This window comes from Arachis hypogaea, chromosome 18 (genome assembly GCF_003086295.3).
Source record: "Arachis hypogaea cultivar Tifrunner chromosome 18, arahy.Tifrunner.gnm2.J5K5, whole genome shotgun sequence".
NCBI lineage: Eukaryota > Viridiplantae > Streptophyta > Magnoliopsida > Fabales > Fabaceae > Arachis > Arachis hypogaea.
The window spans coordinates 1,109,347-1,135,131 of NC_092053.1; the positions used below are offsets into that span (position 1 = coordinate 1,109,347).

The 25,785-nt window shown below is 31.9% G+C and overlaps 3 protein-coding genes and 1 long non-coding RNA gene across 4 annotated transcripts; 2 read left to right on the forward strand and 2 right to left on the reverse strand.

Annotated features, from left to right (window-relative positions):
* Nucleotides 1-592: 592 nt before the first annotated feature.
* LOC112772548 (homeobox-leucine zipper protein GLABRA 2) lies at nucleotides 593-8,368 on the reverse strand. Its single transcript, XM_025817515.3, has 9 exons — nucleotides 8,079-8,368; nucleotides 7,659-7,972; nucleotides 6,759-6,876; nucleotides 5,329-5,952; nucleotides 4,547-4,648; nucleotides 2,515-2,724; nucleotides 2,167-2,341; nucleotides 1,096-1,367; nucleotides 593-976 (listed from the first exon to the last, which is right to left on the reverse strand). Exons 1-9 carry the CDS (start codon nucleotides 8,265-8,267, stop codon nucleotides 818-820), a joined length of 2,163 nt encoding a protein of 720 aa, XP_025673300.2. The 5' UTR covers nucleotides 8,268-8,368; the 3' UTR covers nucleotides 593-817.
* Nucleotides 8,369-13,990: 5,622 nt separating this feature from the next.
* Nucleotides 13,991-15,495, reverse strand: LOC112772286 (uncharacterized). Its single transcript, XR_003815683.2, has 2 exons — nucleotides 15,023-15,495; nucleotides 13,991-14,521 (listed from the first exon to the last, which is right to left on the reverse strand). It is a non-coding gene; the product is annotated as an uncharacterized lncRNA (long non-coding RNA).
* A 906-nt stretch (nucleotides 15,496-16,401) lies between these two features.
* On the forward strand, nucleotides 16,402-18,165 carry LOC112772285 (putative pentatricopeptide repeat-containing protein At3g23330). The gene has a single exon (XM_025817191.3). It carries the CDS (start codon nucleotides 16,402-16,404, stop codon nucleotides 18,163-18,165), a length of 1,764 nt encoding a protein of 587 aa, XP_025672976.2.
* Nucleotides 18,166-18,589: 424 nt separating this feature from the next.
* Nucleotides 18,590-25,539, forward strand: LOC112772284 (golgin candidate 5). The gene is made up of 20 exons (XM_025817190.2): nucleotides 18,590-19,098; nucleotides 19,306-19,474; nucleotides 19,683-20,686; nucleotides 21,056-21,127; nucleotides 21,281-21,355; nucleotides 21,608-21,722; nucleotides 21,896-21,957; nucleotides 22,056-22,103; nucleotides 22,271-22,555; nucleotides 22,682-22,741; nucleotides 22,858-22,941; nucleotides 23,024-23,089; nucleotides 23,175-23,273; nucleotides 23,354-23,572; nucleotides 23,896-24,010; nucleotides 24,099-24,319; nucleotides 24,455-24,514; nucleotides 24,600-24,713; nucleotides 24,930-25,004; nucleotides 25,115-25,539. Exons 2-20 carry the CDS (start codon nucleotides 19,321-19,323, stop codon nucleotides 25,178-25,180), a joined length of 2,994 nt encoding a protein of 997 aa, XP_025672975.1. The 5' UTR covers nucleotides 18,590-19,098; nucleotides 19,306-19,320; the 3' UTR covers nucleotides 25,181-25,539.
* The last annotated feature ends 246 nt before the right edge of the window (nucleotides 25,540-25,785 follow it).

Below are 25,785 nucleotides of genomic sequence, written 5' to 3' on the forward strand. Positions count from 1 at the left end.
CCTTCGATTTTATTGTCTGCAAAATCACATCAATTAATCCCACATCTTTGTTATTAGAGCCATCAATTTCATTTCATCTCGTTTAGAATCAGTGGCAGAGCTTAGTTGAGACAATGGGATCATGGTCCTCCAAATTTTTTATAAAAAATATTAGTAGTATTTTTTTAAAAAATAAAAAATAATTTAATTGGTTCAAATACTTTACTATGACTTAAAGTACTCAAATTATATTATAGTAGTACTATGATTTAATTAGGAAAAGTATGGAGAGCCAATGAAATATTTGTACAATGCGTACAGTGGAGGTTTAGAGAGTATTAGAGATATAATAATTAGTGTTACCTTTTTTCATTAGCGTAAAGCCTTTGGAATGAGTGGTATCATGACATAGTATTAGAATTTTAAATCCGAAAAGTCAAGAATATTTAATTATTGAAGATTTTAAGTCACTAAAGATTTGAAAAGTACTATTATAAACTATTTTATATTTTTATTTATAAAATTATTTATTTATTATCTTATTAGTAACAAATCTAAAGAATAATTATATTTGTAAATTTTTTTAATATAAATATTATTGTTAAATTTTTTGCCCTTCCAAAATTTTGTTTTAAAGTTCTGTGTTTAAAATGTTTGTGTTTATTTCGATGACTAACTACTTGTGATGTCTTTTATATAAAGATAAAGAAAAGTCTAAAGCCTCAATAATTTTATTGAATTTTGGCCATCATGTAACCAATAAAAAAAGGTGAGCCATTGAATGAAATTTCATGATAATTTAAAAAAATATATCGAATCATTTAATAACTTTTACCTATTATCTTCTCATTAAGACAATTTTAGGTGAGTGGTCACCATTGTATTTGTATTGAAATGCTCCAAAACTTACTTGGATGGTTACCGCATTGCCGCGGTCTTGTCCTTTGGCCAAATTTGCAATGGACTGAACTGAGCCACCACTGGACATTATATCCCACTGTAACAATTATTATTATCATTCATTTAGCAACATAATTAAATTAATTACCCTTTTCAAAATTATTCAAGAAATCAAAAAAGAAAGAATTCCAAAGAATTAGAATGGTTGGTGGGTACCTCAGTGCGGCGAGTTTCATCCCTCAAGAAATCAAACAAGACGTTAGGAGAGACAGGTAACCACACAGAAGAAACAGCGCAGAGTATGAGTCCAAGAGGTTCACCAGGATCGTTCAAGTTCTTCCGTGAACTGATCCTAATATCTTCCCCAGTTTTACTTGTAACCTTGGTCCATGTGTGGAAGCTTGATGCACCAACTGCATGGCAGAAACCCCATGTCATTCTTTGTGCCAACTTCAGAATGCTTTTCCTCCCAGCCAATGTAGCAACACCTAATTAATAATCACCAACAATAATATCTTAACACCAATAATCAACTTGTAACATTAATCAGCATATATGTATGTCGACTATGTTATGTGTACACCAAAATCAACCACCAAAGTCAATTATCAGTGTAAAATATATGTCAGAATACAAATGCATATTGAAAATAAATTAAACTATGTATATATTTATAGACAAATACATTAGTAGCTGATTTTGGTGTGCTAATAGTATTTTTGATGTATATATATATTCGACTATACTATGTGTACATCAAAATTAATCACCAAAATTAAATACTAGTATAAAATATATGTTAGAATATAAATACATATTAAAAATAAATTAAATAAACCACATATATATTTATACGCAAATACATTCGTAGTTGATTTTGGTGTGCAAATAGTATTTTTGATCTATATATATATATTCAACTATATTATATATAGATCAAAATCAGTCACCAAAATTTAGCTACGGGTATAAAATACATGTTGAAATATAAATACACATTAAAATTAAATTAAATCACATATTTATTTATATACAAATACATTGGTAGCTGATTTTGGTGTGCGAATAGTATTCTTGATGTATAAATATATATATATTCGACTATACTATGTGTACATCAAAATCAGTTACCAAAATTAACTACTAGTATAAAATATATGTTAAAATATAAATACACATTGAAAATAATTTCAACTACATATATTTATACACAAATATATTAGTAGCTGATTTTAATGGTTAATTTTGGTGTACGAATAATATTTTTGATATAGATGTACTACATACCGGTTGAATCCTTCATGGGAACATTGGTTGCCATGAAGAAAACAAGACGCTCGCACTGAAGTTGGAGAGTGGAAATCCAGTGCCTTGCGCCAAAGGCCATGCCACTGTTCACAATAGTCCTATACATTGTATGCACTGGACTCTTTTGGCATTCCAAGTGCTCCACCCATGTCACCTAATTAATAATATTAAATTATATATTTTATTATTATTTCCATGATGATGGTGGTAGCTAAGAGCTAACGGTGGCTGTGAGATTTAAAAATTCAGATTTATATAGTTTTAAAAGTGACTAGTCCTGTAATTATTTTGGGTTGACAAATGAATTAAATGCAAAAGTGTTCGTACCTTGCAATGACCATTTGACTTGTCCTCAATAATGCAACCTGATGGGCGTTTTCTACATTTCACGAGAGAGGCATCAATGTTGTCTTCTACTTTGTCAATGGATACATCAATGATAGCCCATTGTTCAGAACTCAACTGCTTTGAGTAGCGGACAAAATATACTTCTCTTGTGGGCACCATTGGTGTTAGCATTTGCACCTCAGCAAACATCTGTATATATATAAGCAATTTTTAATTTAGATGTGGGAAGGAGAATGGTGTAGAATGTAGATATGGAGTGTATAGGTGTTTTACGTAATTGTGGTGTTAGGAACGAAAATTGGACTCTCCGACTTGTGTATTTCAAATTTTTTTAAATACAAATCAAAGGGTCTGATTATCTTCATCAAAATTTAAATTTTATCTTTCACACTAATCGGACTGTCCAATTAGTAAGCTTAATTTTTTATAAAAAAATCGGATGATCCAATTTTTTCATTTCTATTTTAGAAAAAAATTGTTCTCACATTCATGTCTAATACCCACATTTTCTACATTACAACACACATGCTTCTTATATTAAAAAAATGAGCTTTTATATATATATATATATATATATATATATATATATATACGTGTGTGTGCACAAAAATTAATTTCACAGATTTATGTATAATGTATGATACACAGTTAAATCTTAGTGGCTTTAATTAGTTAGTATGTACTTAATTCCGTGGAGTAGGAAAGTCTCATTATTATTTGTCCACATGTTTGTTTGTTTGTTAGGGCTTCATTTCATCATTATTGATATCATGCATGCTTTGTCTTCTCCATCTTTAACTATATTTTGCATAAAGGGATGAAACCATATGTAGGGTTACATGCTCCAGTGTTCTTGGCACTTGTCCCACGGCAATGTTTTTGTTTTATGTGTTTTTCTTTTTATTTTTTTTTTAAGAAAACAAAATTAAAATAATAAAAATGATAAAATTTTGTTTTCTCATTTTACATCTCATTTTTTCATAAAATTCTGAAAATAAAAAATACTACAAATAATAAAATTTTAAATATGTTAAAATCATTTTCAAGAAAAAATGTTTGTTTCTCTTTTTTTTTTGTTATAATTGAAATATAAAAACAATTGTACAATAATAAATAGATAAATTATAAATAAATACATCGTCATTGTTATGTTAACTATGCTATGTATACATTAAAATTAATTATTAGTATAAAATATATATTAAAATATAAATATAAATTAAAAATAAATTAAATTATACTAATATTTTAATAATTTATTTTAATAATTAATTTTAGTGTACATATAATATTTTTGTTGCTATGTATGTATAGAAGAAGAAAGGTACACAGAGATATTCCAGCTGGAAGTGTTGGATGCAATAACTGATAAGATAAGGGTAAGTGCGAGAAATGGGGGCAAGAGTTACTACTAAATGAGTTAATGAGGTTCCAACTTTTGTATATTATCTTTAATTTGTAGGCCTTTATATGTCTTTAATCTTTATCAATACTTTGTGATATGTAAATGGAAAAAGTCACGAGCACTTGTCTTCCATATAGAAGATTATTATTAATAATAATCATAATAATGCATGGGTTAACTAAAGAAACATAATTTAAAGTTTTAAACAAGCAAACTCTTAATAAACACATGCAACTTTGATCAAACTTACAACTCTAGGGTTAAAACATGTCAATGGAACGAAATATATATAAATCTGATAGGTAGCGAGGAACGTAACATTCTTTCTCTCGTGTTTCTCGTGGTTGGACCACTTGGAAAAATCATGCTGAACTGTTGCTTTCTAATTGTCAAAAATGAAAGTAACCACGCAAGAGGAGGTTGATAATTAAAAATTATTAAATAGTTTAATATGTGTGTCTAAATTGAGATATAACGGGTTAAAATTCATATGAGTTTTCACCGAAAGTAATTATATTTGATAGAAGAAGTTTAATTGATTTCAGTGTGAGTAATAATTTAATCGCTAGATAATTATAATAATAATAAGCATCATTATTAGATTACCAGTTGCACTGCACCATTCCTGTTAGAACCTTCTCCGTTGCATATAACATCCACAGTCGCCGCCTTAGATACTAAACATGGAAACATTTCCTTCCACTGATTCTGCAAAATAAACAACCACCATAATAATAATAATGAAAAAATGGTATTCGTACACTAAATTTAACAACTAAAATCAATTATCACTGCATTTGTATATAAATATATGTAATTTATTTTTAATATGTATTTATATGATTGATTTTGATAGCTAATTTTAGTATACACGTAGTATAGTTGAATAATAATGATATATAGAGTATATATTATGTGTATATAAATATGTTTAAAATTTTGTTTGTACACTAAAATCAACCACTAAAATCAATTACTAATGTATTTATATATAAATTTCTGTGTGATTTAATTTATTTTTAATGTATATTTATATTCTAAAACAAATTATAATTTGTATTCATAAAAAATATAGACGCTGACAAATATACTTATATAAGAATAAAACAATTATAACCACAGAAGATGGATTCTGTGTGTCAAGAGTATCTTAACAGACTAATTACGGTAACCAACGTCTGAGTACTCTTGACACACAGAAGTCATCTTCCATCGTTACCATTGTCGTTTTATTCTTATATGGGTAGCGTCTATATCTTTTGTGAGTATAAATTTAAATTTATTCTATATTCTAATATGTATTGTATATTAATAACTGATTTTTATGTCTAATTTTAATATACACGTAGCATAGTCGAAATATATTTTATATTTACATTATTACATACCGCATCTAAGAAAGTTTGGAGAAGGCGTGGGAGATCAACAAAGACAAGGGCAGTGTCTCTTGAAGCTTCAATAATGGATCTCTTTGATGATGAAGGAGTAGTGTTAGTGTTGTTTGATGAAGAATTTTGAAGGGATGAGAAGTGTTTGATGTACTCATCGTAGTTGAGTATCTCACGGCCAGTCTCAACACTACGAAGCCACAAGGGTTCCCCCATTGTTGCCATGGTTATGAGCTCCTCCATAGCCTTGTTCACTGTATCCATTATCCTTGACTTGTCAACTCCGAAGATTCCAGTGTAAAAGTCCAACGAGCTTCTATTCTCTTGCTCATGTCCACCAGCAGCACCAGAAGAACATGAAGGAGACGTTGATCCACCACCACCTGATCCACCGTATTTTCCTAAAGCTCCTCGAAGCTTCTCGATCTCAGCTTTGAGTTTGGCATTCTCAATGCGAAGCTGTTGTTCTTCAGTTGGAATGGCACCGTCTCTGGTACTAGTGGTTGCAACACCACAGTTGGGGCAACAAGCTTTGTTTATGGTCTCTCTCAACCCTTTGTTTTTCTCCTTTAGTTTCTCTATTTCCGTCTTCAACAATGAGTTTTCATGTCGCTCTTGTATTGCCTGGTGTAAAATTCAATTATCTACTTGTAAGTTAAGCCAATTACTCCATATCGATTTCTTTATATCTTTATGTAAAGATGATAATTCTACTATAGGTGTTTATATTTTATAATAATTCAATTATCATCATGTGATTAATCATTGTAAATTGGGCTATGCTAGGTAACTAATGATTTTTTTGAACAACATGAATAACTACTAATCAAATAAAAATACACTACACCTCTAAATTATTCACTTAAATCTTAATATTAGAATAATCATCCGTATAGCTAGTGAAATAAACATCCGATATATCTATTATTTATATTGTTTAATATTTTCATTATCTACCTATATTTTTTTCTCGTAAATTATTCAAGTTTGTTAAAGAATTATTTTTAAGAAAGTCTAGGGGGCAGCAACTTTATCAAATTCTGGTCAACATGTAATCAACAAAGAAGAGTGAAAGATGAAATCTCACATTAATTTCACACCATTAAAAATTTTATTGATGACTATTTAATGGCTATAAATCCTAAAAGTTGCTGGCTCCTAGCATTCCTTTAGCATTTTTATTTTGTTTAATAAAAAATATTATTCGTACACAAACATCATTTATTAAAATTAACTACTAATATATTTGTGAATAAATATATGTATAATTTAATTTATTTTTAATATATATTTATATTTCAACCTATATCTTATTCTAACCACGAACTTTAATAAATATACACATAATATAGTTAATTTTAAGCGAATATAATTACATTTTGACTTTGTATTCACTCTTTTGAAAATAAAAGAACTAATTAGTTACATACCTTGATTTGGGTTCTGCGATTTTGGAACCAAAACTTGACTTGTCTTGGAGCAAGGCCTAGCTGCTTGCTAAGTTGTTGCCTCTGCTTTTCATCAGGATGTGGCGACTCTTTGAATAGCCTACATTATTATTATTATTAGCATATTCATATTCATATAGATATTATATATGCCGAGTGGTCCAACACTCTGAGTTTAATAGTGTGTCAGATGGAAGAAAAAGAAAAAAAAAATCTGATATGAGTTTTGTAATGCAAACAAGATACTAATTGATTAATCAAGTTCAAGCAAAGCGGTGGAAAGAGGAGGAAAAAGTTCTATATATATATACAAAGAGGCTGAATTAAGCTATCAAACAAAGGAAACGAGCAAAAGTTGTTCAAAATTATAAATAGACTTTAGCCTTTAACAATCATGCGTCCTTTTTGTAACCATATGATGATATCAATAACTTTTTTTTTTTTCTTCTCATCATAATCGTGCCTAGCTAAGTAGTACGTACGGCCTAGCTAGCTAGCTACAAAGATATGTATATGCTGCTCTAAATTAATGTCTCCACTGGCAATGCAGGCATGCAAACAATTTAACTTAGTTTTGAAGGAAACGTTTCACTGGAAAATGGTAGTCATAATCCCTAATTAATTAATTTGTGATTACTTAATTAACAACACCTACCATGCACACACATACACATACACATGTTCATCATGATCCCTTTTAGCTGTTTCTTTTTGGTCAATAATAAAATATGATATTAATCTCTGTATGCATATATATGCATGTAGAAAGACAGAAGAGTCAAAAAGACCAAAAAGTGCATGCAACAAAATTGATATATTATAGTGTATATGCTTAATATTGATGATCCATTTGAGATATATGATATTATAATATATACTAACGCTTCCATTTCTCTGATCTGCTCAGCGGTGTGCCTGTGATATTTCTTCCTCTTCTTCTTGTTCTTGTTCTTGTTATTGTTATTGTTATTGTTATCATCACCGAGAATATCTTCATCTTCATGCTCACCTTCTCCTTCAAAGTAGTCATCCTCTGATCTCGATCTAGTGGGGCCGGAGTTCTCGCTGCTGATATCCACCGTGTGACCGGCGCCTCCTCCTCCGCCGCTGCCTTCATCGCCGTCCTCCACTTCCATGTTGGAGGTTGCAGCCTCGCCCTCCGCCGCCGCCACCCCAGCATGCCGAAATATGCCAGCCTTACAGTGAATAATCAAAGATCGAATAAGCTGTATGTATATAGAATTGAAGCAAACATATATCTAATAATAATAATTGAAGAAGAAGAAGAAGAAGATTACTTACAAGGCTAAGGGAGAGAGCTGGGGAAGCGAAGAAATCCTTGGCGTGAGAAGGGTGGTTGTTGTTGTTGTTGTTGGTGTTGGTGTTGGTGTTGGACATGTCCGCGGCCATTGAGAAGGTGGTTGTTGTTGTTGTTGGATGGTGTGGTGAGGAATGGGTATGTTTTTTAAGGAGCAAAAATGGTTCTATCATCTTCTTTCTACCTTCTCTCTATTTCTTTCTGTGCAGAGAGTGAGTGAGAGAGAGAGAGAGAGAGACGTAGGGACTTGTGAATTTAAGAATATAAAACAAAGGAAGCAACTCGCTATGTAGATTTTAATTTAGAATATATTATATTATGTCTGTGGGGTATTATTATTTATTAATAATAATAATAATAATAATAATAATAATAATAATAAAAGGGGGCTTGTGCAAAATGTGAGGATGATGAGGCTGGTAGGATTGACTGTTAGATGATGAAAGAAGAGAGAGAGAGAGAGAGAGAGAAGAGCCAACTAACAATGAGCAGTTGAATTTATGGCTTCAACGGTTTGTTTAAGGAATCTTAAAGGAATGCCAGCTGACTCCATCTACTATATGGCTGCCTCTTCAAGCTCTTATTTTTCGGCTTAGCCTGTTATATTTTACTTACGTTAAAATTAAGCATTAAAATTAATTATTAATATAAAAAAATAAAAGAGTATTAGGAATTAATAATTTTATAATTTGTAACTATTAAATAGTCATTAATAATATTTTTAATGATGTAAAATTTTATCTAATAATATAAAATTATTCATTTTTCTTTTACTAATTAAATACAGGCCAAAATTTAATAAAGTGATCCGAATGTTTAATTTATGTGCTGATATGGTTTGGATTGGATGAACTTTTTTTGGAAATCTGATCCGATTATAAGCGGTTTAGATCGATTTGGATTTGCAGTTTTTTAAATAAAAAATTAAATAAATATAACCAATCTCATCATCAAATTTTAAATAACCAACAATGACATAACAATCTTAACAATATCTTAAAAAACCAACGATAACATAATAATGGAAATAAAATTATAGGTTAGTTAAAATATATAAAAAAATAAATAATATTTTAAACATAAAATATTTATTAAATAATAATAATATATGAATAATAAAAAATATATAACAAATTGAACATGTTATAAGTATAATTGTAAATATAATAATAAAATAATAATATTATAGCATATTGTATGGTTTGGATTGGATTGAATTGGTTATGAAAAATAGATTCGAAATCCGATATGATCCAGCCGTTTGCAAAAACTAGAATCCAGTCAAATTTAAAATAGTACGATTTTAATCGGTTTTCGGTTTAGATTGGATTGGATGAACGGTTTAATTTAAATCGGTTTGAATTTAAACACTCCTACTAACTTCTTAGACTTTTTTTAAAAAATATATAAAAATATAAAATATATATTAAATATAGTTAAAATTATATATATTATAAATATATAATAATTAATTTTAGTGCATAAATAACGTTTTTAGTTTAATTATAGATAAAAATAACTTAGATATACAAGTTCTTGTTGGATTATTCAAAGGAGTCTCAATCCATGCATCCATTTTTGATCTACAAATACTTGAAATTTTGGATGCATTAAAGTTTAATAATTAAGTTTCATCAATTTTTTTTTTTTTGCTGCCAAATTTGTTTTGACTAAAATATAACTCGTATAATTCGGCCAAATTATTTCAGATTGGATAACAAGGCTTCATCTCATTTTCTCCTTTATCGTTAGCATTTTTATATATATGTTATTTTTATGTACACTTTTTTTTTATGTTTTTATGTTTAACATGAAAATGTTGATAAAAATGGAAAAATAAAATAGTTATCTTTTATCTCTTCTTTTCTATTGCTGTCTACCTTACGACTTGTCAGAACCTGTCTATTTATTATTAGATTTTACAATTGGAGATGATATTTAAGTTTAAATAATAGTGTGTACTCCGAATGAATGAAAATTAAAACTTGTTCGTGTGGATATAAACACTAAAAAATTATGGTGTCCAAGACATTTATATTTATTTTGTCTAAAAATTATAGTGAGACCTATTTATTATATTTGTATCACGCAGTTGAATAATTAATTAGACATGATCAAAGAAATTTTAAATAAGCGATGGAGTATTAATAAGTAATATTATAATATAATAATTTTGTCTACTTTTTTAGATTTATTTTGAAATAATTATTTGTTTATTTTCACAAAATTATGTTATATATTATATGCAAAAATAAAATATTAGATATTTATTATTATAAGTTAGGAGTCACTCAAATAAAGACACACTTAAAACGTCATTTTTTAAAAATAATTTGTAATAATTAAAATTTAATACATATAATTATTAAATCGTGTTATTTTTATCAAAATTAGATCAGACAAATTAATTTGGCCAAAAAATTGATAAATTATATCTTGAACCGATTTAAATTAATATTTTTTATAAAAAATAATTACAATATTTTTATTATAAAAAATAACTAAAATATTTTTATTATATATATATAATTTTGAGAATCTTAAATTTAACCCTCCTCTTCTTTCTGTCATTATAAAGTTAGGATTTAGGGTTTTTAAAATTAAAAAATATATATATAGAAGTATTTTAGTTATTTTCTATAATAGGATTATTGTAATCATTTTTTATAAAAAAATTATTAATTTAGATCAGTTCGGTGTTTGGTTTACTAATTTTTTTGGCCAAATCAATTTATCTGATCTAATTTTGACAAAAATAATACGATTTAATAATTATATATATTAAATTTAATTACTAAAAAATATCTTTAAAAAAACATTTTAAGTGTCTTTATCTAATTAGTTCTTTTATAATTTATAATCCGACTACTATTAAATATAACATGATCCAATTCAATCTAAGACTATATCTCATTCAATAATATATATTATATAAGTTTTTAATTATTATAATATATCATATATACTACATATAGATACCTAACATTTCTCTTTCCTTTTTTTGTAATATATATCTCGAATGATGATTTAATTGACACTCAAACCCTACTACTCAAGAAGAAAATGATACTCAAAATAATACGTCCAAATAATAGGACTAAAAAAGTAATAATTGTAAGAGCCAAATTATGAGGTTTCTTTTAGCTAGTTTCATAATATAAGCTCCACTTTTTTTGGGGAACATCATAATCACCACTCCACTCCAGCTTGAGTTATGGATTTATAATTTTCTAAAATGATATCCTATGGCCCCCATAACACAACGGCCGTTCTAACCTAATTTGACCCTCAAATAAAATAAAATGAAAAAAAAAAATATATATATATATATATATATATATATATATATATATAAATTAGAGAAAAAAAACTTTCAAAAAAAAAATGAAAGAAGGAATAATTGGCAATTGGCTTAGGCTAAAATGAGCCGAGTGAGGCATTATTAATAAGTGTGTGAATGAAAGAATAATAATAATAATAATAAAAAAGAGTGTAAAGGTTGTGGCGAGTGCCTCGAGTGAGTCAGTAGTCACATCTCTCATAACTTTGTCTTCAATGTTGGTGTATTTATCTCTCAAAACTTTTAATTTGTCTTCAATATTATACCATCATTCGATTATGTGTAAGCTATTCATTATTCAATTTATATGTCCCATGAAAAAGATAATTCAATGTGTTTGTGTCCGTGTATCATTTAAGATGTAATATATCTGATCTGTATTCATTGTCCCTTCTTTGCAATTATTTATCACAAGCATATATAGTAGAGTGTATATAATTAAGTATTTACTTGATCATCAAAGCAAAATAATAAAAGAATGGAAATATTTGCATTGGTAATTAAAATAAATTAACTAAAATTAGTCACAACTTATCTTATTTAATATTTATTAATTATTATAATAATTAATAAATATTAAATAATAAATTTTGATTTTTTTTATTTTTTTAAAATTACCGTTAAAAGAAAATAACATTATCTCATATGGTGTATATATATGTTTAAATAATGGATTTCAAAGTTATATATAGTTATAACGTATTATAAAGCAATTAATTTAGATTAGTCTAGTGATTAATTTATTAATTTATTTAAATAAATGTCTAAATTTTAAATTTTGTTTTGTATATATAGTAATTTATTAATTAAATTCAAATATTATATATAAGGTGTTTTTCTAAAATATATGATAATGCTTGGGTTTAAAATGGTATTTTTTAAAAGATATAACAAATCGTTAAATAAAATTTAAATTCATGATAAATTAATTTTAATCTAATAAATTAAAAAATATTATAAAAATATTATAAAATATTGTTTTTAGAATATATGATAATGGTTAAAATTTAAAATAGTATTTTTTTAATATATAATAAACCATTAAATAAAATTTAAATTCACGATAATATTTAATCTCATCTATTAGATCAAGAGATGTGGTAAGAAACAAAAAGAAATATTATAAGGTGTTTTTCTAGGATATATTATATAATAATGGCATTATATGACATTGACTGTCTAATTCATTAAAAACATTCTTAATTTCTTATTAACTATATATAATATATCGCACCATCATTCATTCTGATAATTTACTTTTTGACAACTTGTGCTCTAGCATTTTCCACGATAAAAATGTGGTTTTCGAAGTAATTGTCTGTATTTAAACGAAATAAACTATTATAATAAGTTCTTAAACTTTACGCCATGTAAATTTTAGTTTCCGACTTTTAATTAGATATACAAATCCACCTCTTAATTTTTTACAAATTTGCAAATTGACTATTTTGATTATTTTTCTCTCTTAAAAAACAAACCATCAATTTGTCGTCTGAAAGATGGAAATGTTGGCAAATAATTTTTTTAAAAAATATATTTAATAAATAGAAGGAAAAGTATGGTAAATAATAAAAATATTAAACAATGTGAACAATAAATATATCGGATATTCAATTCACTAGGTATGCGGATGGTCATCCTAATATTAAGATTTAGTTAGTAATTTGGGGGGTGTAGTGTGTTTTTACTTTATTGACGACGGAGTCAGGTGGTAGGAAAGGGGGCGATGACCCCCTAATTTTAATTGTTTACATGTAAATTATATATAAATTTCAGTTTAGCCTCCTTAAAATTTTATTTTAGCTTTAGTTTATTGTATAAATATTTTTGATCCCGTCTAATATTTTATCTAGTTCTACCTCTGCCATTATTCACAAAAGCCGTTATCTATCTAACAAAGTCCAAAATAAAATATATTACTGTAAATAAATTTTATAGTGACATCAAATTAGAATTACTACATAAATTAAGATAGTTTATACACACACAAAAATTAAGTAGACACACAAAAAAGTAAATTAAAATAGTTTATTTTTAATATAAAATAAATAGTTTCAATTAACCCTTGATCTAATTTTGATACATCTATCCTCAACATGAAATCATTTTATATGCTTCCAATATATAGTGCCAAATTCATGAAAAATTAAAAAAAGCTATAAATTTCGATCCACATATAGCGTGGCATTTATTTATTATTGTTAGATATTTTTATTTATTGTGGGAAATAAATAATTTAATGTGGCAGGTCAGGTGGGGAACATGCAACAGATGCTGGAAAATGAAAGTTCTTTAATCAGTAGTGCCAAATAACACTTATTGCAACTAACTGATGGTAATTGGCACTGAGTGTCCTTAGATTGAGGAATATAAACTCTGATTATATTATTAGAGTTAATGTTGAAGGAACAAGGGATATGATTTTATTGGGTATATCTATTATCTAGTATTTAAGTTATTTATGGCACCACATTCCATAATTAAAGTTTTGGAGTCATGTGGGTTATGATTAAGTTTATCTTTCTATCTATCTATCTATCTGCAATTCAAACCAAGTGAGCCATAATAATGTTTCCTGCATTTTCTTTCTTTCTTTTACTTCTGATGATTCTGATTTGGTGGTTGAGAACGGTAGATAACTTGATGCAATCACATGATTCCACCACAAACCTAATACATAACAGCATTAATTGATTCGCAAATGTTTGGTAATCAAAGAAAATCAGCAAAAAACAACCATAACTTGTCTTATTTAGCATTCATTAATTGTTACGATAATTAATAAATACTAAATAAGGTAAGTTATGACTGTTTTTTTTTGTCTCTCAAGCATTACCCTAATTTATTTTTAGTTTACTTTCACACCTCCTTCTACTTTTAACTTTTTTTTTTTTATATTTTTTCCCAACTTAAATTCCATGCCACTTTTTGTTCCTCAACTCAGGAAAGCTACAACAGAAACACCAAAAACTGCACAAGGAAAAAAGAAGTATCTTCCTTTCTTTGTTTTGAAGCCTTTGTCGCTTTCTTGTAAAAGAAGTTTTCCATCACAAAAGGTGCAAACCGCCATTAAATATGGAAGAATGCCTAGGACAAAAAATATTACTATTAGTATTCAAGTTTTCATAGGTCACAGAAGCTAATAAATAAAATAAAAGCAAAGTCTAACTAGCTCAGAAAATAGTAAATACATCAGTCTTCATAATACATCATTCCCTTTTGGAAAATAAATCATAGGCTCTAAGAATTGCAAATGAAGAGAGTAACTACTAACTAGTAACTACTCTTATAGTCTTATCCTTGTGGTGATGAATGATGATGCCTCTAACATGGATATAGATAAAAATTACTTAGTGCTTTACTATCTAGAACTAGCACACTTGTTCCTTTTAAGATTTGTTTGAATTTGTGGTAACTATCACATCCAGGTATGCAAGGAGAGTCACATCTTCAACAATCACAATTCAAAATGCTCTAAGCTATCTAAGACAAAATAACATACCTGTCATCAAACTATTTATTACAAAAACTTAAACTGATAGGAAGAAGCACATGACAGTTCAGTCATGGGACTCTCGTTCGCCTTACCCTGCCACGAAGCAGAGACGCCACCAATGAAGTTGTGTCAAGCTTATTCTAGAACCTTAGAGAGAATCTCTTGCATCCCAGAGCATCCTGCATCAAATAAACAAGAAGCTATTCCCTAAATTGATCATGATAATCACTGGCATTGCCTAAGGCTAAGACTAATCTTGAAACTTAGTATTTAATCAGAAATTTACAACAAATTCTAGCACGACACGATTTTAGAAAATCGATAAGTGGCGTATAGCACAAGATCCTGAATGGATGGATGCTTATCCAGATTGACAGGCTGGTTCTGCATACTCATCATTGGAAGATTGAAGAAACCGGCCACTATAAAGATAAAGATTCAAACATCTTCACCCAACTCTGTATGACAGTTAGTTTTGAAAAGTAGATGAAATGGAGGCTCATGTATAGAGTCAAAAAGTGCTGTCACATGCATATAATTTACAATGAATTCATGTATGTATCCATTAAGAACATAGACCTACCATCTTTACTTGTCCCTTCTTAGTAATTTAACTGAAGGAGAGGACATTAGAAAATACTCAATTTTGCAGACATATTGGTCTGACCAAATTTATTTAACTAGTACTATATCATAAATTTTATTAAACACTGGTGCTCTCTACATCAAGGAGTACAAGTAGCATGCACCATGTTCTTATACAAAAGAAGATCAAACAAGACTGGAACAGTAACACCCAACATCATTCAAACTAAGATAAAGAGTACCAAATGGTGTATTAAATCTCACATCGGATACCAACAAATTATCTTTAAAGTTTAAAATACGAAAATGGATTTCATGTGGAAATTTCATTGTATGATAATTACCCACAGCACTATACACTTAAGCATTGTACAAAAATACGGAAATTGGAAAGCAAATGACCAAGCTAGGTAGTGATTTTTACGTTGAACAAATCACATTGCAAAGATTTTCCACACTACAGCTACATGACAAGCCTACAAATTTGAAAACTGAAAAAGAGAGAATGGAACATAATATTGAGAATAAACAACAACTGAGACAGGACAAATCACAACAATACATGCTAACACAATAATAGTATAGTCATTTCTTTTCTCTTGAAAGTGCATACTACTATAGTCATAGATAAGGGAGAATTTTCTCACTCAATTAATGTGAGAAGTGGAAAAAATGCTTTGTGGAAAAAAAAAATGAAGTCTTTTTCCCCCCTTCCTTTATTGGTCCAGACTCCAGAGTCCGAATCTTCATAGACTCCACTTTTGGGCCTTACATTTATTAAATGGGCCGAATTGGGCTACTCTTAGCTGATCAAGCATATAAGGGCCAGGCCCAAAACATGAAGTGAGACATATAGTCTACTACTGTCGTTCTCTAAATGGTAATCATGAAATGCAAAGAAATCGGTCAGTTATTGCAACTAACTCATTACAGTTACGCTTCACTACTTCAAACTTGTATCGCCGGCAAGGCGTTACGACCGGGGAAGCAGCTTCACGCGCGATTCTTCCAACTCGGTGTCGCTTACAATCAAGATTTGGCCACAAAGCTCGTCAATCTGTACAGCGTTTGCAACTCCCTGCGGAATGCACACCAAGTGTTCGACAGAATTCCCAAACAGAACTTGTTTCTCTGGAACGTCCTGATTCGTGGTTACGCCTGGAATGGGCCCCACCAGGCTGCCATCTCTCTGTTTCACCAGATGCTTCAGTATGGACTCAATCCTGATAACTTCACTTTCCCCTTTGTTCTTAAAGCATGCTCTGCACTCTCTGCTATTGGAGAGGGAAGGGGCATCCATGAGTGTGTGATTAGAACTGGCTGGGAGAGGGATTTCTTTGTAGGTGCTGCTCTCATTGATATGTATGCTAAGTGTGGTTGTCTGGTTGAAGCTCGCCATGTGTTTGATAAAATTGTTGTAAGAGATGCTGTGTTGTGGAACTCCATGCTCGCGGCTTATGCGCTGAATGGACACCCTGATGAGTCACTTGCTCTGTGTAGGTACATGGTGGTGACCGGTGTAAGACCCACCGAGGCAACTCTTGTAACTGTGATTTCGTCCTCGGCTGACATTGCCTGTCTTCCTCATGGGAAGGAGATTCATGGTCTTGCTTGGAGACATGGATTTCAATCCAATGATAAGGTCAAGACTGCTCTGATAGATATGTATGCAAAATGTGGTTCTGTGAGAGTTGCTCGTGCCTTGTTCGAAATGCTTAGGGAGAAAAGAGTTGTGTCTTGGAATGCAATTATCACTGGTTATGCAATGCATGGTCTTGCCAAGGAAGCCTTGGAACTCTTTGAGGTAATGAGGAAAGAGGCTCGGCCGGATCTTATAACCTTTGTTGGTGTTCTAGCAGCTTGCAGCCGTGGGCGTCTGCTCGATGAAGGGCAAGTATTTTATGATATGATGGTGAGGGATTATGGTATCAATCCAACTGTTCAACACTACACATGCATGGTTGATCTTCTTGGTCACTGTGGCAAACTGGAGGAGGCTTATGATCTTATCCGACATATGAGTGTACGGCCGGATTCTGGGGTGTGGGGTGCTTTGCTAAATTCATGCAAAATCCATGGGAATGTGGAGTTGGCAGAGCTAGCCTTGGAGAAGCTGATTGAGCTTGACCCTGACGATTCGGGCAATTATGTGATCTTGGCTAACATGTATGCTAAATCGGGTAATTGGGAAGGAGTTACAAGGTTGAGGCAGATAATGATAGATAAAGGGATAAAGAAAAACATGGCTTGTAGCTGGATTGAAGTGAAGAACAAAGTGTATGCATTTCTCTCCGGGGATGTGTCACATCCAGATTGTGATGCAATATATGCAGAACTGAAGAGGTTAGAAGGGCTAATGAGAGAAGCTGGGTATGTCCCGGACACAGGATCTGTGTTCCATGATGTTGAGGAAGATGAGAAGACAAACATGGTGTGCAGTCACAGTGAGAGACTGGCCATTGCATTTGGACTCATTAGTACTCCCTCAGGAACCAGGCTTCTGATAACAAAGAACCTACGAATATGTGAGGACTGCCATGTTGCCATTAAGTTCATATCAAAGATCACAGATAGGGAAATTACCGTGAGAGACGTTAATCGCTATCATCATTTTAAACAAGGAATTTGTTCATGTGGTGATTATTGGTGATTGTATTACATGTAAATCATAAAACAATTGAATTCATTAAACATACCCAAATCGTCTACTAGATGTTAATGGGGGAGAAAAATTCCCTCAGTTTTGGAGAGTTATTAAACATACAAATTGAATTTCATTTCCAAAGTTGGTCAGAACTCATAAGCTACCAAATAATTGGTGCAGCCGGTGGTGTTTTTTTTTTTGTTTTGGGATAGGGTGTTGCTGACACTGGTACACTAGTGATCAATAGGTTTTATATTTGTCTGTGATCCAAGAACAATCCTAATTTTGGTTAACTAAGAATCAAGAATGTGTGAAAATTCACGTAAAAAATTCGGTTGACTATTTGGCTTGGCTTGCAATGTTTGCTTATTTTCACTGTTTCAAAATAATATGAACCCCTTTTAGTACTTTTATTGTCGTTAATTAACGTAGTCATCACAAATTTCTTTAAAGGCAATTCTCAAATATAAATTCATGTTCCAACTCAAAGTTCATAAGGAAAAAGAAAAAAAAAAAAGGTGTCTCCAAAAAGCAGCAACTTGGCCAAAATAAATAAATGCAAAAATAAAGGAAAAAGAAAGGAATAGACGAGACACTAAAAACGACGGCGTTGCAATCTTCACCAAAGCTAGAGCCTAGAGCGGAAACCATCATCGAGTGCTACTTCCAATCGAGTGCTACTTCCAATCCTGAGTTTCCCATCAAATCGAAGCATAAACCCACTTTCGTCTTCATCTTCTTCTTCTTCTTCTTCTTCACAACCGCACACTGAACTTAAAAATACATCTTCACTTCACCGACATCTTTGTCTTTTTTTTTTTTTCTCTTCCTCCTTTGCTCGATTCGTTTTGGAACTACTCTGTAAATAAAAGAAGCTTGCTGAGCTCAACTACTTCAGAGGATCATGGTTTGATTCCTGGATCCAACGCATTTATTCAGGTCTGCTTCTTCCACTATCAATCTTATTTCCTTTCACCTAATTCAGTCCCTCTCTGCATTGATCTATTCCTTTATTGTCATACATGATTTCAGATTTAGCTTTGTTGTTTACATAGTTCATGGTTTTATGTGATCTGAGATTTGAGTAGAGTCGGAATTGAATTCAGAATGTTGCATCACTGTTTAGCATTGGTTTTGGTTTTATAGGGTATAGCTTTGGAGATGGCGTGGTTTAGTGGGAAAAATGCTTGGGGGAACTTCCCTGATTTGGATTTGGCGGGAGCCGTGAATAAGCTTCAGGAAAGTGTCAAGAGCATCGAGAAGAATTTCGACACTGCTCTTGGATTTGAAGAGAAGTCTGAATCCAGCAATGAAGGTAATTCATTGTTCAAGTTCCCTTCACTCAGTTTTCTGAATGGTTTATTCATTTGTCTTGTGTATATTGATTTATTGATTGGGGCAGATGTAGAGTCAAGTAATTGCTGTTAGATAGGAGTTTTGAATTGTTGAACTGGGTGGTTGTTTTATAGAATGGGCGTTTTCAGCTGATTAGAGTTATGCCTTTTTATTTTCCCACCTTCCAGGTGCAGGATCATGGCCTATACCGGCAGACAGGAAAACCCTATTTAATCCTGTTATGGCCTTCATAGGGAACAAAAGTGAGGAAACTAGTGAAGAAACATCTGAGAAAGCTGAATCTTCTCAACAAGAATCCAAAACTGAAAAATCACCAGAAAAGCCTGAGTCTTCAGATCACACACATGCACCTGAGGAAAAAGAAAGCTTAGGAACCTATGGAACAGTCCAAATGGAGACTGAAGAAATTGCTAATCAAAACATAAAAAGAGTGCTCAAAGTAGAAGATGATGGTGAGCAAACTGAGTCAGCAGATGTCTCAGCTGCTGAGAGTTTCAACCACACAAATGATGGACAAAACTTGCAGGAGATGCCTATTGAGTTGCCTGAAACGCCTATTAATAAGTTTGAGAGTTTTGATTCTGGTGACCTCCCTCAAGAGGAAGAGGTTGCTGAAGTGGGAACCTCTGAAATTCCAGTGTTGAAGCAACCTAAGCCTTCCAACCTTGGGGACAATGTAGTTGAGAATGCTCATAGCGAGCCAGTTGATTCACATGTTTTTAGTGAACCAAATGAAAATCTTCAAGTTGTGGCAAAAGAAGAGATTATAGAAGAGGAGGGAGTGCAAGCAGAAGAAAGTGTACCGAGTGTTTCTTCTCTTCAACCTGAGGCATCTGATTTTAGCAAGAAAAGCGATTTGATTGACATGTCTGTACTGCATTCTCAAGCTACTGAGGAAATCAATAGCATTGCTCAATCATATCATGAACCCTTGTCTAGTGGTACTCCACCAAATGATTCTTCTGAGGTGGTTTTGCCTGAAAATGAAACAACTGTAGAAGAAAATGAAAGTGACCACTTGGCTAATGATGTTGTAACTGAAACAAAAGAGCAGCGATTGAGTACTGAAAGAAATATGTCTGACTCAGGTTCTATGTTTGAGCTGGATTCACTTAAGAATGAAATGAAAATGATGGAAGCTGCATTACAAGGTGCTGCAAGACAGGCTCAGGTACTTCATTTGCTGCACATAATCATGATAGTCATTTTTTATGTTGGAAGTACGCAGATGGCAAGACATGGCAGGGATCTTATACTATCTGAGCATGAAATAAGTTAGCTTTGTTATAATTAATAAGTTTCACTACGTAATCATTTTCTTTTTAATTCATCTATAGTATCTTATCCGCAACATTAATTTTTCCATTGATTACTAATTTTCATTTAATTTTCTGTTTTCAAAGTTTTATGATATTCAAGAAGCCACATGTTTTGTCTAAATATGCTACTCATTCTTCACCTTCTATGTGCCAGTTTTTGGCCAGTCCCTTCAATGTTTCCTAACTTATTGCAAGTTTGTAATCTCAATTCCCTTTTGCAGGCTAAAGCTGATGAGATTGCAAAGTTGATGAATGAAAATGAACAATTAAAATCTGTCATTGAGGAGTTGAAGGTATATTTGTTCTTCTCATCCTTTTTATTTAATGTTTACTTGGTCTATTTTTACCTTCATGTCCTGAACCTTTTTGGTCTTACTAATGATGCCATTTATGCATTTACATGATTACAAATTTAAAAATGACAATTATTTCCTACTGTGGAGCAGAGAAAATCAAATGAGGCAGAAATTGAGACTTTGCGAGAGGAGTACCATCAGAGAGTTGCAACCCTTGAGAGAAGGGTATCAGTCTTCATAATTCTCATTTGCTTTTATGTTTTCCCAGTTTAAACATTGAGTGCTTCTGAAAGCATTGTGATGTTGCAATTATAAAATATGGTCGCTTTGAGTATTTCAAATTGGGGTTAGAAATCCATGAAGAATTTTATAAATGAAAGTGAACTATTTGACATTATATATGTTTCAAAGTGTATACTGTCTAGTTTGTGCTACTACTGTTGCAGGGTTTTATTCATGTGTCATGAATGATTGTAGGTTTATGCTCTAACCAAAGAAAGGGATACACTTCGCCGGGAGCAGAATAAAAAAAGTGATGCAGCTGCTCTCTTGAAGGAAAAGGACGAAATAATTAATCAAGTTATGGCAGAAGGTATCACAGTCTGAAATCAAACCTGAATCTGTATCATCTAGACTTCAGTGTAGTTTATGATGTTAGGAATTTTCCATTGTAAATAAGTGTTTCTTTGTTGAGACATGTTCAAACTTTAACTACTGGAGATTATAGTGGTCATTTTTTTCCTTTTAAACTGTCTCTCATATCAGGTGAAGAGCTTTCCAAAAAGCAGGCTGCTCAAGAGGCTACAATTAGGAAGCTGAGGGCTCAGGTAATGCACACTAGTTATTACATTTTCCACAAACTTCAATTTCTTAAATGCCTCAATATTGTAATGAATAATCTATTTACTTGTTTAATGAAAGCCAGATTAGAGAGCTTGAGGAGGAGAAGAAAGGTTTGACTACAAAACTACAGGTACTTGAATGCTGAAAGCTTTAGTAAAATTTATTTTCTGGTAATGTTCTTTAGTTATTTCTCTTCACTCATCATGAAATATGAAAAGCAGAAATTTCATGCTGTAGAGATCGAACAAAACTGTTTAACCCTCATCTTTGTTGTTTGGTCCATGTCATGTCATGCAGTTAGAGGAGAATAAGGTTGAAAGTATCAAGAAGGACAAGACAGCTACAGAGAAATTGTTGCAAGAAACTATAGAGAAACATCAAATGGAACTTGCAGCGCAGAAAGAATATTATACTGATGCTTTGGCTGCTGCTAAGGAGGCTGAAGCATTAGCAGAGGCACGTGCTGACAGTGAAGCAAGAACAGAGCTAGAGAATCGTATAAGAGAAGCCGAGGAACGTGAATCTATGCTGGTCCAGGCACTTGAAGAATTGAGGCAAACTTTAAGTAGAAAGGAACAGCAGGTTTTGATTATATTTTTGTCATTCTATTTCTGAAGTGGATTTCTTAGGAGATTGCTTTTAAATTTTAGTTATTTTCCTTTTCATAAAGAAAATTAAAGTTCCATTGTATTGTCCGTCCATATTCAGGCAGTCTTCAAAGAAGACATGCTTCGCAGAGACATTGAGGATCTTCAAAAACGTTACCAGGTGTGCTCCCCTGCTCTCTGCTATCGCTTTCTGAGAATACTACTTTTTTTTCTTGTGTTCTTAAGTTTTAGAAACTATATTTCTGCTTTTGGCATCATTTGGGTTCTCTTTTATAGGCAAGTGAGAGACGGTGTGAGGAATTGATTACACAAGTCCCAGAATCAACAAGGCCGCTTTTAAGGCAAATTGAAGCTATGCAGGTTAGTGCATGTGATTTAAAAATGATTTTCCAATCTTCATCCGTTAGAGATCTATACCTAACTAGAATTCACCTGATAACAGGAAACAAATGCCCGAAAGGCTGAAGCTTGGGCTGCTGTTGAAAGATCTCTCAATTCTCGACTTCAGGTCTCTTGAATACCCTGATTTAAATTCTGAAACTTTCTTGCCGGATATTATTGTTTTTCTTCATCTTTTCCTTTTGATTCTACAGGAAGCAGAAGCTAAAGCTGCAACTGCTGAGGAAAGAGAGCGATCCATGAATGAACGTTTATCTCAAACTCTGTCTCGCATTAATGTCCTTGAGGCTCAGGTTCTACATATTCTTGACTAAACTCATGTATTTAACGGCAGTTTCATGGAAGTGTGACTGAGTTTAATGATGGATTACAGATTTCTTGTCTTAGAGCTGAACAGACTCAACTAAGTAGGACCCTTGAAAAGGAGAGACAAAGGGCAGCTGAAAGTAGACAGGAATACCTGGCAGCAAAGGAGGAAGCTGAGACTCAAGAAGGCCGAGTGAGACAGCTTGAGGAACAAATTAGAGACATTAGACAGAAACACAAGCAAGAGTTACAGGAGTCCTTGATGCATAGAGAGCTTCTTCAGCAGGTAGAGCTTCCTGATTATCTTTCATTAAATGTATCTTATCTACCTGGGTAATGGAATAAACCATCTGAAGAGAGATACTTCATATCTTGTCCACTTACTTTTATTTGGATTTTTCAACGCTATGTTGACTGTAATGGAACAAAGATTTAGCTGATTTAGAAAATATTTGGGCAATTGTATGGAACAGAAACTGGAAAAAAAAAAAGGGTTAAAAAATTGACGAGGTGTAGTATTGCTGGTAACACCTAATTCAATCAATCTTATCAGAACTCCTGTGATTATTCATTTCCAAGTTTCTGATTTAAGCTCTTTATTTGCTCCAGGAGATAGAAAAAGAAAGGGTTGCTCGATCAGAACTGGAGAGGACTGCACATGTTCATGCTGCTGCGGTATCAGATCAAACTCCCAGTACAAAGCTAACTACTGCTTTTGAAAATGGTGAGATGCTTGGCTTCTCTTCTCTTCATTCTTCTTGTACTCGTATTAGTTGTCTGATCTTTACCTACTGTAATTCTTTATGATGAAGGGAATTTGTCTCGAAAACTCTCTAGTGCAAGCTCCCTAGGAAGCTTGGAGGAAAGCCACTTTCTGCAAGCATCATTGGACTCATCAGATGGTTTCTTAGATAGGAGAAACCATGGAGAATTAAGCATGAATCCATACTATATGAAGAGCATGACACCCAGTTCTTTTGAAGCTGCACTTCGTCAAAAGGAGGGTGAACTTGCTTCATATATGTCACGTTTGGTATGGTTTGCCTTTGACCCCAGTTCAAAGTTCTATTGTGTTTGTCTTCGTTTTTGTGAATTTATCTTAATTCCACGTTGTAGAGTATGTAGTAAGCTGTTAGATCATTAGATGACCTTTTAATTATAAATTCAGGCCTCATTGGAATCTATTCGTGATTCTCTTGCTGAGGAGTTGGTGCAAATGACAGAACAGGTGAGTTAGATTCTTGTGTGTGCTACTTACTGCTCCTCTTGCTTGTCAGTTGTCATTAACCATGACATGCATCTCCACCCTGCAGTGTGAAAAGTTGCGTGGGGAGGCTGCTGTGTTACCTGGTTTACGATCAGAGCTGGAGGCACTGAGGAGGAGGCACTCTGCTGCGTTGGAGTTGATGGGTGAACGTGATGAAGAGGTATTTTTCTCTCTGCAACTCCCTCTTTCTTCCAGAAAATCTAAGAAATCAAATATAGGAATAATATCAGACAAGCTAGGCTCTGAAAATGATGTTTAATCCGTAGTTATTTACATAGGCATCAGACTTTGTTATATCCTAACTGTCCTATTTCCTTTCATTACTATTTCTTTTTGAAATAAAGAATACTATCTAAAAGAAGTTGAATGTGATTAGTTGGAGGAACTTCGAGCGGATATTGTTGACTTGAAGGAAATGTACAGAGAACAAGTCAACCTGCTTGTGAATCAGGTATTTGCTAAATCCAAGTTTTTTGGTCCATTGATGCCCTAGTTACTTTATCTCACTTCCTTCCTATCAGAATGCTTTCCCTTCTCTAACTCTGGTGCATATTTTTACAGATCCAGAGAATGAATCCATCAATGGGTAACACCAATTTTTCTGAAGGTGCAGCTGGTTTAACATAAAGGGTAATTTCCAGCAACTGTTTGAGATAGCCGTGCATTTGAAGTTGAGTATCGTCTGATTGCTATCGGCACCGTAATGGTATATTGAAGATCAATGCCTTTGATCGACCAATTCAGGCTTTTAAGTCTTAATTGATAGAATTTGTATGTTGTATAACTGGGCAAGAGATATATACTGAAGGTGTCATGTTCCCTTGTTAAATATAATTTGTATTATGACTTGGTGAAATGTTGTATAGTCAATCTCCTTATACTACATTCAAACTATTAAAAATCCTGAGAATATTTTTCCCGAGATAGTTAATCATACAGGGATTTTTTGGGGTGTGATGTTCCAAATAAAACATATATTCGTTGAACTCGATTTGTGCTTTTGCTCATTAGAAATCACAATTCAAAATTTTCGTCGTTTGGTTTGATCAAATAGTATTTCCCCGTACGATTTCATGTATATTTTCTTTACTAAGTCTTGAGTTTAACTTTGTGGAATAAAAAATTGGATTGAGAAATAATGACATGTAGGTTAAAATTCAACTTGGTAGCAAACATCATTGTTCCATGCACTAATAAATAATAATAATAATAATAATAATAATAATAATAAT